At 40.7% G+C, this 16,380-nt stretch overlaps 1 protein-coding gene across 1 annotated transcript in view; it reads right to left on the bottom strand.

Annotated features, from left to right (window-relative positions):
- Nucleotides 1-6,461: 6,461 nt before the first annotated feature.
- The window catches only part of cdc73 (cell division cycle 73, Paf1/RNA polymerase II complex component, homolog (S. cerevisiae)), a 29,638-nt gene continuing 19,719 nt past the window's right edge, over nucleotides 6,462-16,380 (bottom strand). Inside the window, exons 11-17 of the mRNA XM_075483986.1 lie at nucleotides 13,262-13,319; nucleotides 11,665-11,700; nucleotides 11,447-11,534; nucleotides 10,035-10,196; nucleotides 7,821-7,921; nucleotides 7,404-7,545; nucleotides 6,462-7,273 (exon numbers count right to left, since the gene is read on the bottom strand). Coding sequence (XP_075340101.1) covers nucleotides 7,237-7,273; nucleotides 7,404-7,545; nucleotides 7,821-7,921; nucleotides 10,035-10,196; nucleotides 11,447-11,534; nucleotides 11,665-11,700; nucleotides 13,262-13,319 — 624 coding nt within the window. The 3' untranslated portion in view covers nucleotides 6,462-7,236. The remainder of the gene's footprint in view (nucleotides 7,274-7,403; nucleotides 7,546-7,820; nucleotides 7,922-10,034; nucleotides 10,197-11,446; nucleotides 11,535-11,664; nucleotides 11,701-13,261; nucleotides 13,320-16,380) is intronic.

Below are 16,380 nucleotides of genomic sequence, written 5' to 3'. Positions count from 1 at the left end.
CAGAGGATATAATATACAAGTTATGTTGTGTCATTGTAGGGAATAAAGGCCTTGCAGAAATGGAATTAATATTTCTGGTTTACATCAAGAATCCAAAAGTTGACCAGGCCCTCTAGGATCCATATTTGGGCTCTAAAAGTGCTTTCTGTAAAAAAAATTAAAATAAATAAACATTCAAAGTTGAACTACAGATATCAACACAATTTAAAAGTAATACCTGTGACGTTATATACATACTATGCAGCCGAGACTTAAAAATGAATGAACTAATCTTGAATAAGAGTAGAAAAATACACTGGTAACACTCCGCCCCCATGTGGTGATGATTTTTAAAGACCAAAGTAACAAAGTTGACCTTTGAATGCTTTACTCCTCACCCAACTTTGAGTAGCAGAATCTCTGGCTGTGGAACCCAGAAATGAACATAGAGGAAATGGAAAGTAAAGGTGTCTCAGAGGTTTGTTGATACCTCTGGTCATGTGATGTGACTGTAGCGGTCTGGGACTACTGGCTGACTCTGGCAGCCAGCTGATGATTTCCCACTCAATACCTTCACAAATATATTCTGTGACACTCACACAGATATGAGCTAAACTTATGAGAGGCGTATGGAAAAGGGAGTCGGCTACATAACTGAACAAGCAAACATTTATTGTCTCTGATTGTCTCTGATTTAATTGTCTTCATCAGCACGATGAAGGTGATGTAGTGACTCACATCACAAAGAAACAAGACAAAACATTTATCAGAAATGCAGTTTATTTATAAACTCATGTTGACTTAATTTAATTTCTTAACACATCAGTATCTCTGACATTAAACTACACACAGTGAATCCTCGTTGTAAATTTGATTAATTGCTTCTTTTAACAACTTGGCTTTATTGTGACCCGTGAAGTTAGCAAACAGCAACTCTTCCTTCTTGCTGTTGTAGGATGCTTTGAATTCTATTGTCATTTCATGGCCATCTGTGGCCCCCGATGAGAACATCCATTTTTTTAATGCAGCAGTCAGGTGCGGTGCAGCTCCACCTACATCTCTTTGAGGATGGTTTGTTCCGTTGTTGCTGCACTTTATGACTTTTTCATTTTTGAAAGTTTCAAGTTTTGAGAACTCACAGAGAACGCTGAATGAAATTCATGGCTTTACTTTTTTTGCACTATCTCCATCTTATAAACTGAGTGATAGTTTCATGTTGGAAGGAGAAGGCCTTGGCTTTTTAAAAAAAAATTTGTTAACATAATATTCCACTTTCAATTCCCATCCAAAACCTGCAGTACCACAGGAGGGTGTCAATGGTCCTTGTGTTTAGAATTTGAAATGATACTTGTATGAAGAGAGCAAGACTGACAGGAGCATCTGACACACAAGTGATGACTCATACTGCTCCCAGCCTAAGTAATGGCAACAATGAGGGGGGTGGACAAATGATCAAGTCACACAGTTACACCAAATGTGGAAAAATGGTGTCAAAATGTGACTAAATTGTGGCATTCTGGATCCCTGTGACATTAAATGTTATTGCTGAACTTCAGCTAGCTGGTCTGCTCTGCTTTCTGAGTCAGAAATCCAATTCTGCCACAAAACTCCTTGGTATAATTCACAGCTGCATGCTTTAAAGCAGACTGCAAGAAAGCTGGAGAGACGGTGGCGTTCCTCTAATTTAGAAGAGTCTCAGTTAGTCTGGAAAGATAGTTTAACAATGTATAAGAAATCCCTTCGTAAAGCTAGAACTGCTTATTATTCATCATTGATAGAAGAGAATAAGAACAATCCCAGGTTTCTTTTCAGCACTGTAGCCAGTCTGACTAAGAGTCCGAGCTCTGCTGAGCCAGTTATTCCTTTAACTCTCAGCAGTGATGATTTCATGAGCTTCTTCATCAATAAAATTGTTTCTATCAGAGAGAAGATTGATGGAGTCCTTCCCACTATTGTCAGTGATGTATCATCAAGTACAGCAGCTTTAGAAGTATCTTTAGAACCTGATTTGTATTTAGACGGCTTCTGTCCAGTTGATCTCACTGAACTAACGACAGCAATGGTCTCTTCTAAACCATCAACTTGTGTTTTAGACCCAATCCCAACCAGACTGTTCAAGGAGGTTTTCCCATTAATTGACACTTCCATATTGGATTTGATCAATCTGTCTTTGTTGACAGGATATGTACCTCAGACTTTTAAGGTTGCTGTAATTAAACCTTTACTTAAAAAACCTACTCTTGATTCAGAAGTGTTGGCTCATTATAGACCTATATCCAATCTCCCTTTTATGTCTAAAGTTCTTGAAAAAATAGTTGCAGCTCAGCTTTGTGATCATTTACACAGAAATAATCTGTTTGAAGAGTTTCAGTCAGGATTCAGAGTGCATCATAGCACAGAAACTGCACTGCTGAAAGTTACCAATGATCTCCTCTTAGCCTCTGATAGCGGACTTGTGTCTGTGCTTGTCCTGTTGGATCTCAGTGCTGCATTTGATACGGTCGATCACAGTATCTTATTACAGAGACTTGAACATGTTATTGGGATTAAAGGAACTGCATTAGGCTGGTTTAAATCATATTTATCTGATAGATTTCAGTTTGTTCTTGTAAATGAAGAATCTTCCTCACAGACTAGAGTAAGTCATGGAGTTCCCCAGGGTTCTGTGCTTGGACCGATTCTTTTCACTTTATACATGCTTCCATTAGGTAACATTATCAGGCAGCATGGCATAAATTTCTATTGCTATGCTGATGATACTCAGCTGTACTTATCTATAAAACCAGATGAACCCAATAGGTTGGTCAGACTACAACCATGTCTTAAAGACATAAAGACCTGGATGACTCAGAACTTTCTGCTTCTAAATTCAGACAAAACTGAAGTCGTTATCTTTGGATCTGAGCGCTTCAGGGAGAAATTGTCTAGCTATATAGTTACTCTAGATGGTATTTCCTTGGCTTCTAGTTCTACAGTGAGGAACCTTGGAGTTATTTTTGACCAGAACTTATCATTTGACTCGCAAATAAAACAGGTTTCTAGGACTGCCTTCTTTCACCTTCGTAATATTGTTCAAATCAGGAACATCTTGTCTCAGAGTGATGCAGAAAAACTAATTCATGCATTTGTTACTTCAAGATTGGACTACTGTAATTCTTTATTATTGGGCTGTCCCACATATTCTCTGAAAAGCCTTCAGTTGATCCAAAATGCTGCAGCCAGAGTTTTGATGAGAACTAACAGGAGAGATCATATTTCTCCAGTTTTAGCTTCTCTTCATTGGCTCCCTGTTAAATTCAGAATAGAATTTAAGATTCTTCTCCTTACATATAAAGCTCTTAATGACCAAGCTCCATCATATCTTAAAGATCTCATTGTAAGATATTTTCCTAACAGAGCACTTCGTTCCCAAACTGCAGGTTTACTTGAGGTTCCCAGAGTTTCTAAAAGTAGATTGGGAGGCAGAGCCTTCAGTTATCAGGCCCCTCTATTGTGGAATAAGCTGCCAGTAAATGTCCGGGAAACAGACACCCTTTCGACTTTTAAGACCAGGCTTAAAACTTTCCTTTTTTATAAAGCTTATAGTTAGGGATGGCTCAGGTGATCCTGAAACATCCCATAGTTAAGCTGCTATAGGCCTAGACTGCTGGGGGAGCTCATCTGACACACCTTTCCTCACTTTACTCTCTTTATGTATATGTGATATTATTGTGGTCATTAACTCGTGTTTCCCTGTTCCAACAGATATCCTTTGAATGGTGTTACAGTGCCGCCGTCGCGGTGGCCCCCTGCCCCCCCTCCCCCCCCCCTCCCCCCCCTCCCCCCCCTTTTTCTGTCTTCTCAAACCCCAGCTGGTCGAGGCGGATGGCCACCCTTCCTGGTTCTGGTTCTGCCAGAGGTTTCTTCCTGTTAAAAGGGAGTCGTTTCTCTCCACAGTCGCCTCAGGCGCGCTCAGGCCGGGAGATTGGACGGAAAAACAAAAAGTTTTCAGTGCAATCTGTTGGTTTTCTTAGCTAGGAAATTGTTTTTGAATTGGCTCTATATGAACGAATTGGATTATTTTATGAATTGTGATTATTATCAATTAATTGAATTCCAATTGGCTTGAATTGGACTTACTATCTAAGTGCCTTGAGATGACATTTGTTGTATTTGGCGCTATATAAATAAAAATGAATTGAATTGAAAAAACAACTGAATGCTACTGTGGTGCAGAAATGGGCATGTCACTCAGGTTTATTAACAGTTGCTGCCAGTAACGACCGACTCACATCTAAAATTTTTATGTCAACAACTGAGCCGTCAGAGGAGCTGCCTAACAGGAAGTCGTTTCATACGGTGACAAAGCCTTGTTCTCTTCACAGAAGGTTCACGTGTGAAAAAAAAAATAAAATAAATAAATCAATCTTCAAAAAAGTGCTCACCAGTCCTGTGGAGCCAGTTTGAGCGGCTGGTCGATGATACGATACGGAACAGTGACGCTTAATGTGGTACCACCGGGCTGAATCTGATCTTTGCGCCTCTGAAGCAGAACCTCATTGTCACGCTGGATGCCCTGCTTGTTTTTCTCTTCTGAACCTGGTGCAACCCAAACAAAGTGTTTCCCTTAATATTCCCGTTCTCTCTTTAATTCTCTCATTTCTTTTTTGGCTTTGCCACTTGTTTTTCAGACCTTAAACCTTTTGCCAGAATCACCAGCACCCAGACAAACTTTGGCTCCATTGTAAGCTGGAAGTATTAGTGTGGCCAGCTAACTATTCACAGTAGTTAAACAACATTTTAACCAAATGCCAGTGGCTTTGATTCAGTATAGTTATATACTGTGCTAGCTAGCTTCCTGTGTTTTGTCAACTATCTGACATCAACTTGCTTTCTGAACACTCTTTTGTACAGTTTCCTCGATTAAAAGATGCTTGAGGACTTCCTGACATTACCTCCTGCTTCAAATACCCCACATCTCAATGGAAATCAAATCTGGGCTTTATTCAAGCCACTCCATAACCCCATATTTCTGCTTTTTTTTTTAGCCATTCCCGTCGATTCTCTCTTTTGCAGAGGAATAGTATTCTGTCGTCCACGTTTGCAGAGAGATGGCCACAGGTTATATTCAAGGATGCTTTAAAGACTAAGTAAGACCAAAGCCAGTAAAGCAGCCCCATATCATAATATTTCCACCTCCGTGCCTCACATCTGGTTTGAAGTTCTCCAGTAAAGCTGTATGTGACCAAATAATTTTGCTTGCCTGACCAGAGCAGAGACTTCTGTGCTCTCACACCCCAGCTGGTGGAGGCGGATGGCCACCCTTCCTGAGTCTGGTTCTGCCAGAGGTTTCTTCCTGTTAAAAGGGAGTCGTTGATGGGAGGGTCGGACCTCTTTTTTAAAGTCATCTACAGCGCATTCAAAAGAATCTCAGTGGGGTGAAAATGTCTCCTGTTCCCTGAACTACTCTAACAATTTGAGCCTGATAATTCCTGCCATTCTCACTTTGGAATATGCCCGTGCCATCAGGGAAGAAAAATCCTGGTCAGTCAGTATATTCAAGATGTCAGTGGACCTAGTTTTCTTTGGACACATAACTTTGTTGAACCCAGACCTGACCAACTGAAGCAGCCCCAGATAATAACGTTGCCCCCCATATACTAGTACAGTAGGCATGATGGGAGCAGGATCTGGTGCTTTTCTTACCCTGATGTGCCCATCACTTTGGACCAAGATCTCCAGACATACAGAATTTTTTCCAGAGTCCAATGATGGCGCTTGGGCAAATTGAAGCCTTTATTTTACGATCTCGAGTTCTCTTCTAAATGTTCCTGGGGAAATGCTCTTGATTTCAGCATTAAGCATTGCTGTGAGTTCTAAGGTTCTGTTCATTTTCAATTTTTTTTTATGTCAAACATTAAAATGATCTCCCGTCACAATCATTCAAGATTTCCTTTAGACCGCAGTTCTTCCTCAAAAATGATCATTCACTGATATCCGTCCAGATTACAGATTCCACTTTTTGTATTTTCAACAACATCTTGTTATTTTGTTGCTTGACGCAGACCAAACATGTTAAAGAGTAACAAAGAGTAACATCTTTTCCATGGCCGTTCAAGGAATGAGTCCACTCACTGCATCACTTAGGGTTACATAACTAGTTGCCACCCGAACATACACTGCAGTACTTTTCCAATGTGAGACTCAATTGTTTCCAAAGTTAAATCAGAATGGTGACTTTTCTTTGGCCAAGCTGTGTATTGTCACTAGTAAGTTAACACGTAAATTAAATCTATGTCACTCGTAGATAAATTCCAGTCAATGGAAGATGAAATTATTTGGTGATCATTCTAAATCCTTTTTCCAGACTTCAGGCATCACAAACTTTCCTTTTTAAAAGAGCTCCTCAGATTTTTGCATAACTTACCAATATATAAATAACGTGAAATATGAATGGACTTAGCAGTCTAACCCTTTAGAGTACAGCAGACAACACACAGGTATTTGTGTCTCAGAGGCTTTATTGTCTATTCCATGTGATGACTTAAAGCAATACTTTCAACCATTTCTCTCACCTAGCACAACACCAACAAAAAAGAAGACCTTAACAGAGTCATTGCATGACCAATAAATGTCCTGATCTGTCAGAAACTCGACTATGAACATACTGCTTGACTGAGATTGTTCGCTGAGCCAGAGCAGAGCAGAGCAATTTTCTAACATACGAACAAATCGTGTATCTGCGAACACTCGTCTCTGCTCAAAGAGCTTTGGCTCTCACAGGTTTTATCATATATGTACATTCAGATCACAAACACGCTAAATAAAAAAAAAAAAAAAAAGTAAGAAAAGTCTCGTCCCTCGAATTATTTTCACATTTCCCTCAGTCTGAACAGTTTTCAGTTGAAACCACAAATTTCCTCGACGCCACTGACAAAAATGAAAATTTCTCCCTCCGACCTCGTGTCGCTTAATGAATTGTTCAATTGTTTCCACAGTCTTTTTCTATCAAAAAAGTTTTGGTATTTTTGTTTAACGACCTGAAAAACGTGAGGAAACAATTAAAATAAAAATCTCCGCTCTAACGTCAAGAGCATCAAAGCACGTTGCATGAGGAGTCCACTCGTTGACCTTCGCTCCTCCTCTTCTTCTTCATAGTAAAACAGGGATCATGTTGGAGGATGGGTTGGCAGCTGGGATACTGGAGGTGCACCGAGCAGAGTTGGAAGGCTGTAGAATCAATCTGTGGGATTTTCAGAGATGAACTCTGATCTGGGCTCAGAACCTGAGGTGAGATTTATGTTTCACCATGTATCTGATAAACCAGAGAGAGGAAAAAGCAACGTGAGTATGTGCCAGATAAATGACTATGTACACAATAAAGAATCAGGTGTGTGGACAAAAGAGGAGGTGAATAAAAAAGGGAAAGAAAAAAAAACAAAAACCTGTCAAGGGTTTCCCAGAAGCGCAAGAAGACAGGTCGGTCGAGATGGCGCCTGTGGCGGCTCAGCTCCAGGACGGTCACATCCCACTTCTGCACGTTGGGGTCCGTCTTTGCCTCATCGTACTTCAAATGAAAAGCTCGAACTGGAGGGGGAAAAAAAAATGTATTTACAACTTCGGTTTTGAACCTGAACAATGAGACTGCAAACAATTTCTAAAGCCAATAATATAAACAGGAGAACTGGGTGGAATCGGATCACGTTGGGGAAAAACACTGACACATTGGCTCAATCATCAATCACATTACAAACTATCTAAATGTTGCTGATACTTTATCAGCATTAGTTACCTACAAGCAGCTGCTTTGCTGAAACAGTGCTAACAATTTCTCCATAAACCTGACAGTAAGAGTCACTCACTCTTGGCGAAAATGTCGACAGGAGATCCGTCGGGCAACAGCCACGGCCAGCCTTTAAACTGCCAGGCAGGTCCCTGCACGAACACGGCCACCACTCGATCCCTGCAAAAGCACACATCCACTTATCAACGCAGCTGAAAGAGCGGCACGAAGGCTGAATTTACCCTCTAAGTGTTTGACAGTGTGAGACTGATGGCTTGTGTGTGTCCTTGGATACATGAAGCTGCTCCAAATCCCAGCAGCAGCAGCACCGACAGCTGAAGAACTCCTAATTTCTACTGTCTGCAAACTGAACTGCTCAACTCTCACTGGTGGAACTTTAGAATGTAACTAAATATTACACATTAGTTTCTGTTATTAGTAAGTATAAATACTACCAGCATTTAACAGCACAGATGTGGCATAAAAACAAATGAATAAATATGATACTGGGTCTCAATGGTCCTTGTGTTTAGAATTTGAAATGATACTTGTATGAAGAGAGCAAGACTGACAGGAGCATCTGACACACAAGTGATGACTCATATTGCACAGAGGCCAACGACATCCGCAAGATCATCAAAAAAAACTGGAGCCTTCTCCAATGTGATGAAGCATTAAGGGACACTTTTAAGGAACCCCTGATTTTCTCTTTTAAAAAAGCCCAAACTACTCATGTCATTTATATGCTGAGATGCTCTCTTTGCGATGCCTTTTATGTCGGATGCACCAAAAGGCGCTTGAAGGACCGCGTGGCGGAACACAAATATGCAGCGAGAAGTGACAATTGCCATTACGCCATTGTAAAGCACTTTACAGAAGCACATCCCAATGGAACTGCCACTTTCACTGCAATAGGCATTGACCACATCCCCATAAACACAAGAAGAGGGGATAGACAAAGACTTCTTAACCAAAAAGAGAGCAGATGGATTCATAATTTAAACGCCATGTCACACCCGGGTTTAAACGATAGCATTGATATGATTGCGTTTCTTTGATTTGGTGTTGTGTGTGTATTTCTGGTGGTTGTTTTGGGAGTTTGGTGTGATGTATTTATTTCTTGAATACTGTGGTATGGGTAGTAATGTGTCCACTATGTTTGATTTGGGTACCTGCGCAAGCACAGACTGGAGAGGGCGCGCATGTTCACAGGCGCGCACGGTCTGGAGACCTGACGACGCGCACCTGAACAATACATTCACATGATTATAGGGAAGTGGTTGGTGATTTTGAATTTGTTTGAAGCCCTGATGAAGGCCTTTGCGGGCCGAAACATGTTGGCAATTTTATCTGTTCTAGTATGAACTAGATCAGTTTATTAAAAGCTTTTTAACAAAGAAGAAGAGTGCCTTGGATATCTTCACACCTTTGTGACAAGTAAGTCTAACCAAAGAGCACCTTCGCACTACTAAATTGAACGCCGAAGCCCTCTGACCTACCGTCTTTGGCTTGTGTGTATCCTTGGATACATGAAGCTGCTCCAAATCCCAGCAGCAGCAGCACCGACAGCTGAAGAACTCCTAATTTCTACTGTCTGCAAACTGAACTGCTCAACTCTCACTGGTGGAACTTTAGAATGTAACTAAATATTACACATTAGTTTCTGTTATTAGTAAGTATAAATCCTACCAGCATTTAACAGCACAGATGTGGCATAAAAACAAATGAATAAATATGATACTGGGTCTCAATGGTCCTTGTGTTTAGAATTTGAAATGATACTTGTATGAAGAGAGCAAGACTGACAGGAGCATCTGACACACAAGTGATGACTCAAATTGCTCCCAGCTAAGTAGTGGCAACAATGAGGGGGGGTGGACAACTTATCAAGTCACACAGTTACACCAAATGTGTAAAAATGGTGGCAAAATGTGACTAAATTGTGGCATTCTGGATCCCTGTGACATTAACTGTTATTGCTGAACTTCAGCTAGCTGGTCTGCTCTGCTTTCTGAGTCAGAAATCCAATTCTGCCACAAAAACAACTGAATGCTACTGTGGTGCAGAAATGGGCATGTCACTCAGGTTTAGATTAGATTAGATTTATTTGCAGTTGCTGCCAGTAACGACCGACTCACATCTAAAATTCTCGTGTCAACAACTGAGCCGTCAGAGGAGCTGCCTAACAGGAAGTCGTTTCATACGGTGACAAAGCCTTGTTCTCTTCACAGAAGGTTCACGTGTGAAAAAAATAAAATAAATAAATCAATCAATCTTCAAAAAATGTGCTCACCAGTCCTGTGGAGCCAGTTTGAGCGGCTGGTCGATGATACGATACGGAACAGTGACGCTTAATGTGGTACCACCGGGCTGAATCTGATCTTTGCGCCTCTGAAGCAGAACCTCATTGTCACGCTGGATGCCCTGCTTCTTTTTCTCTTCTGAAGTGACGAACCTGGTGCAACCCAAACAAAGTGTTACCCTTAATATTCCCGTTCTCTCTTGAATTTCTACTTTTTAAATTCTCCCACTTATTTTTGGCTGTGCCACTCGTTTCTCAGACATTAACCCTTTTGCCAGAAAGCTTCGGATTTCTCTGCCTTATGAAGTGTGTACTGGGTTGTGCCAACAGTCTTCAGCAGTAACATTGTATGGATGATATGAAATAAAAGGCTCCAGGTTAGCTGAATTAGTGTGTCCAGCTAAATATCCACAGTAGTTAAACATTATAACCAATGACGAGTGCACTTCTTTTACAGTTTGCAACCACTACGTCGGAGTTGCCTGCAGATGCCACCATACCAGCTAATGTTAGCAGCTCAGTCCCTCTCAATTAAGGCGTTTTCACTCCTTTACTTAGTCTTAGACTTATCTGAATGAAACCTGGCAGCGTTCTATGTGAAAACTGACTGAATCAACCAGCTCTGAGAACTGAACGGAGCTGGTTGAACCAACAGTGAGCAGCGGGTACACATGCTGATAACATTCCCGTGACAGGTGCAAACCCAGAAAAATAGACATCTGAAAATAAAAAGAGGCGTAATTTACAGGAAAATGGACAAAGACAAGATGAACCTCAATAACGATGTAACAGCAGCGACAGAACATAACTGATGGTTATGTGCTCGTCAACTGATTTTCCAGCCTTAGCTTAACAATAAAGTTCAAGTAACAATAGTAGATTGAACTTAACTGCTACATTACTCCAACGCCCAGGGAATTTACTTTAAATAAAAAGCAACATTAACACAAGCTTAAATGAATGCAGTTTCAAATTAAAGCAGAAACATTCTTTCACATCTTATTTGATTATTTTGCAAATGAAATGGAAATCGAATTCAAACTTTACTTAATTTCAATAGCATTTATCATCATATAAACAGATTTTTCTGGGGGTATTTTTTCTTTTCTGTTATTTATTTTTTTGTTGCAGTTGCAGTCCTCCATAGAGGTGTTTTCCACACCTGCGTCAGCCAATAACTCAAATCCTCTGAGTCGTAATTAACTCGAATGGTGAAGCCATTTTCTTGGCTCAAACGCGTGAAATCACGATCGCTCATGATGGTAACGACACAGGACTGTGCTGTCTGTGACCACATTACAAACCGGCTATGAGATGGCAGCACACCTCCCGTTTCATGCTGCTACCTGCTACTTAACATGCTACTACTTAGCATGCTCAAAGCAACAAGCGCTTAGACTTACTTTAGATCCTGCAGCAGATCTTTAGCATTGAGCATTGTGATGAGTGAGGTGGTGGCGGCCGGGATGATGACAATGGGGGTCCGGGACCCTGCAGAAAAAAAAGAAACAGCAGATCAGGACAAAGAACGCATCAGACTGTGCTCTGTAAACTGGTGCTCGTATTACATTACACAGCACATGTACAGTCATTTTAATTTGATGTAATTACGAAAACGTACCTTTCTTCTGATTTGGTGGAGGTCTGGCTTGTGAAACTAGAGACAAAACACAAGATACAGAAATACAAAGAACAGATTAAAATGTTTAAAGATAAAAGTAAAAAAACCTGATGAAAAGCATATAAACTGGACTACCACCTTAAACAATTACAGACAAAGAAAAGAAGACTTTTCATGATTTTCTTTCAAGTTTTTAAAATGCACAACAGCAACGACGGGCAAACTTCAGCATTCGACAATCATCATCCTCTATATTCCGCAGTCAGGCAAATGTGCCTCAGACTGATGCTGCTTTGTTGTTCTGTCACGTGAAAAAGGGAAAAAGCTGTGGGAGTAACTTGTTGAGGAGCTGAACAGCTGTGATTCTTTCCCTGAACACAAAAACTCCTTTCACTGGCGCGGCTTCAGCCAGACATCAGGAGCACATTTTCTTGGTTTGGCCCCATGTCAGTGTGTCACAAGTGGGCCGATTTTCCACAATCTAATATAACTGATCTTTTTTTTTGGTCCAAGTTCACTGGAATCATTTTCTGTGAGTGTGAAAAACTAAAAAATTAACAACAACAAAAACATTCTCGGTCCGAGTTTGTGGAATTAGCAGATTGGGTGATACATGTGAATCTGCTTTATGAGTTTTATCATCGGTGAACATGATTAATCATCTGAAATGGCATCAATAGGTTACAGAGGAGGGTGAGGACGCAGGGCAAGACCCCCCAGAGAGAAACTATTCATCAACAACTTCAAACTCAGCTCTGCACATTTTCCAGGCCCAACAATGGCATTCCTCTAATTCAGAAGAGTCTCAATCAGTCTACGAAGGGCTTTTGTATGTTACAAGACTCTTTCCAAAGGTAGAACTGCTTATTATTCATCATTGATAGAAGAGAATAAGAACGATCCCAGGTTTCTGTCTGGCGCCTGTGCTTGTCCTGTTGGATCTCAGTGCTGCGTCTGAAACGATGGATCACAGCTTTCTATTACAGAGACTGGAACATGTTATTGGGATTAAAGGAACTGCATTAGGCTGGTTTAAGTCATATTTATCTGAAAGATTTCAGTTTGTTCTTGTAAATGAAGAATCTTCCTCACACACCAGAGTAAGTCATGGAGTTCCTCAGGGTTCTGTGCTTGGACCGATTCTTTTCACTTTATACATGCTTCCATTAGGTAACATTATTAGACAGCGTGGCAAAAACATCTTGTCTCAGAGTGATGCAGAAAAACTGCTCCATGCATTTGTTACTTCATGACTGGAGTATTTATTTATTATTGGGCTGTCCCACGTATTCTTTGAAAAGCATTCAGTTGATCCAAAATGCTGCAGCCAGAGTTCTGATGAGAACTAACAGGAGAGATCATATTTATCCAGTTTTAGCTTCTCTTCATTGGCTCCCTGTTAAATTCAGAATAGAATTCTGAATAGCTGCCAACCACTCTCTGCTATCATCATCATCAGTCTGTAAAAAAAACAACAACTTCTCCCCACTGACTCTTCTCAGAAAGACGTGCACACCATTGGACAGTTGGGGCTGTTTAATAACTAAATAAACACACGTCACACTGAATGGCTGAACATTTAGAATCAGACACCAACCTGGACGAGGGACGGGCTGCAGTGCTGGGGTCTGGGCCTTCCGAGCAGACGCTCCTTCCTGGAAAACACAGCAGTCCAAGGTTACACACACAAGTGTAGCAGTCACAGTGCCGTGTGGATTAAGAGTTTTTCAAACTTTGACAAAACCAACATTCCTGTGGGGGATGTTTACGTATGTGGATATAAACCAGATCTTCATTTTCTTTCCACAAAGGAAAAAGAGACAGAAACTGCCTAATTTACAACACCCTTAAGAGCTTTTGGGGAGTCGAACTCACTCTTGGAAAAGTGGGACACTTACTATCTTATCTAGACCATAACTCGAAAGTTGACACTTTAACACCCCTTTTCACCAGCAAACCGACCAGATGGCTACACACGAACTGAGAAGACTCACTTTTAGTCGAATCTTAAAACTATATTAAATGTGTTTGATAACCGTGTACAATTTCTTTCAGGTTTCCAGCTTGATCACAAGACGCATATAGAGACAATTTGTACGATTCTGGCTTAAATATTGACAAAGAACTGATTTTGGTGGAAAATGCCCAATCTGCCTGATGGAACCACATTGCCCCCTAGTGGTCTGCAGTGTTGATTAGTTGAACATTTAAATCCCAGAGGACTCAGTAAAATGGACAATGTATATGCAACAATTTAACTTTTAACGATGTCCCTTCGGTATCTATTTGGTATTTGTTTAGTGTCCCCATTGTTAACACAGAAATTAGCATTGTGTGACTCACTATTCATATGTCACAATTTCATAGATATTCATCTGAATTTTGAAAGTCATAATTGTCTTTATCATGTGTGTTATTTTGATGTCTTTATATTACAAGTCTATGTTATATCTTTAATCTGCATATCTTAACAAGATGTGGTGTTTTCAGAATCAACGAGACAAATGTTCTATGAGATGGGAGTAATGGAGAAACACAGAGTTCTTTGTCTCATCCAGAAATCCCCCTATAGCACAGATCACCTTACAGAGACATGCACACAGTTCAAGCATGTCATTGGCTGAAAAAGTAGTGTAAGCCCCGCCTCCGAGAGTCAAAACCCGGAACCCGCGGAAAACACACTCTCTCTAGTGCTCTGTCTCTCTCTAGTTCTCTCGTTTGCTGGCTCGCTTGAGGCGTCTGCTCTCTTGCTTCTTGCCTCTTGTTCCAGAAGGGTTCCAACCCAGAGTTTCAGAAGGAGATTTGAGCAGAGAACAGCTGCTCAGAGACTTTTAGAGATGGTTTAAGCAGAAGAGAAGAGCTCACCAGAGTTTGGGAGTTTTCCCATAATCTCAGGAGAGAGCGGAAGGACGTGAGGATAACGATGCAGCGGACGACCGGAGGAGACCCTCCAGAACCCAGTGAGACCCCGGAGACGAGAAAGAAAGACCCGAACAAAGAAACAGATTGAAATACTCTGAAGATGCACGTTTTACGTGTTTTTGTTCGTCCCTCGCCATCCACGTCCTTCTACGTCGCACGTCCTAACCTCCGCTGTTTCACGCCATCATCACCTTTTCCTACCAAGAAAGCCAACTCCAAGCAACCTTTTTTTAATCTTCTGTAAACTTAAGTTCACTTCATCAGAGAAGCAACGGACCCACTGACACTAAGAAGATTCGACCATCTAACCCCAGTCCTCGGCACCATCGTTTCGGTTTCCCGGTGAAAGAAACAACTGAGAAGTCCGCTAAAGTCAGCCACCACAGCCAGGAAGGCCCAGAGAGCGGAAGAGAAATCCCCTCGGACCCGCGTGGCCGCTACCGTGAATAGAACTTCAGCACAGTAAGACCGACCCGTTTTCACCTTAAAGTGGGTTTGATGGATGTCTCGAGGCTTTCACAGAATGATACATTAATCCGAAATGTCAGTATTTAGATTCAAATAGTCAGCCAACCCAAACTATTTGAATAAATCCAGTATCTCTCCATTCCCCATATTTTATTTTATATTCACTAAGTGTTTTTATATAATCACCCATATTCAATGCATCTCCTGTTTGTTTAAAGGTTCATGTCTAAGATCATATCATTGTAATAAACAGCTCATATATCTATATATATGTTATAATCACAGATTGTGTCGTATGCTTTCTTTACGTAATGTCTGTCCAACCAAACGAGAACTTCACGAAAGTAGCGAGATATGAGACTGAATATTAATTGAATATTAATTGATTATTAATTAATTTAACACCAGGATCGTAAGATTTCAAACAGTTTTCCTACCTGACTGTGACTTAAATTAAGTTAAAAACCTAGGTAGGTGGTGCCCTGAATTCGAGGTAAGGTTTATTTGAGACTGTAAGAACATCTCATAAATCCTTATATTTAATAGGTATATAAATACCCGGTAACGCTACACAAGCATTTGATAGTGCGTCTTTGGTACTCAACATAATGGTTTGTAACAGGTGAAAAACAGTTCAAGAGGGAAAAAATATCGTGACAAAGAGCCTAATCTCATAAAGAACATCCAGGGGAAAAACAAACGCAAACACTGACAGAGAAGGACAGAGGTCCAACTTTGTGTACGACACACAGCAAACATCACAAAAATGACTCGGTAAGGATTACGCGTGTAGTTCTGACAAAAAAAAATTTAAACGCAGTTCCAACCCTTCTGACGTCTTTGTTGCCAGAGCAAACAATCCACTTTGGACATTCTTGAGCCTCAAATTAAACCTACACGTTCCACTGATGTACGATTTATTTATTCTGATCTGAGCTGTGGAGGAAGCCGATTCTTCATTACTGATGCTGAACTGCAAACTCAACTCTGGGATATGCATCGATATCTCACTTGTTTCACAGGATTTAGCTGATGTCAATATATGTGCATCATTCATTTATTTCTTTTCCCCCCACCTAACTAGATTTTAGGGTTGGGCGATGTCTTCTTAATTGGCAGAATACGATGTTTACAGTGAAACATCGTGATGGACGATGATATCGTAGTCGGCGGGGCGGGGGTTGGGTGGCTACGACTCATGATCTAATAATAATAATAAAATTATGATCAAATAATAATAATAAAACAGTAGTATATAAGCTACATGGTGATGATTCTACACAGACTTCCCAGGCTTTAGCTGTAAGGGGGAAAAAAAACATCCTT

Source organism: Odontesthes bonariensis, chromosome 14 (genome assembly GCF_027942865.1).
Source record: "Odontesthes bonariensis isolate fOdoBon6 chromosome 14, fOdoBon6.hap1, whole genome shotgun sequence".
NCBI classification, from domain to species: Eukaryota; Metazoa; Chordata; class Actinopteri; order Atheriniformes; family Atherinopsidae; genus Odontesthes; species Odontesthes bonariensis.
This window is presented reverse-complemented; position numbering and strand designations above follow the sequence as displayed.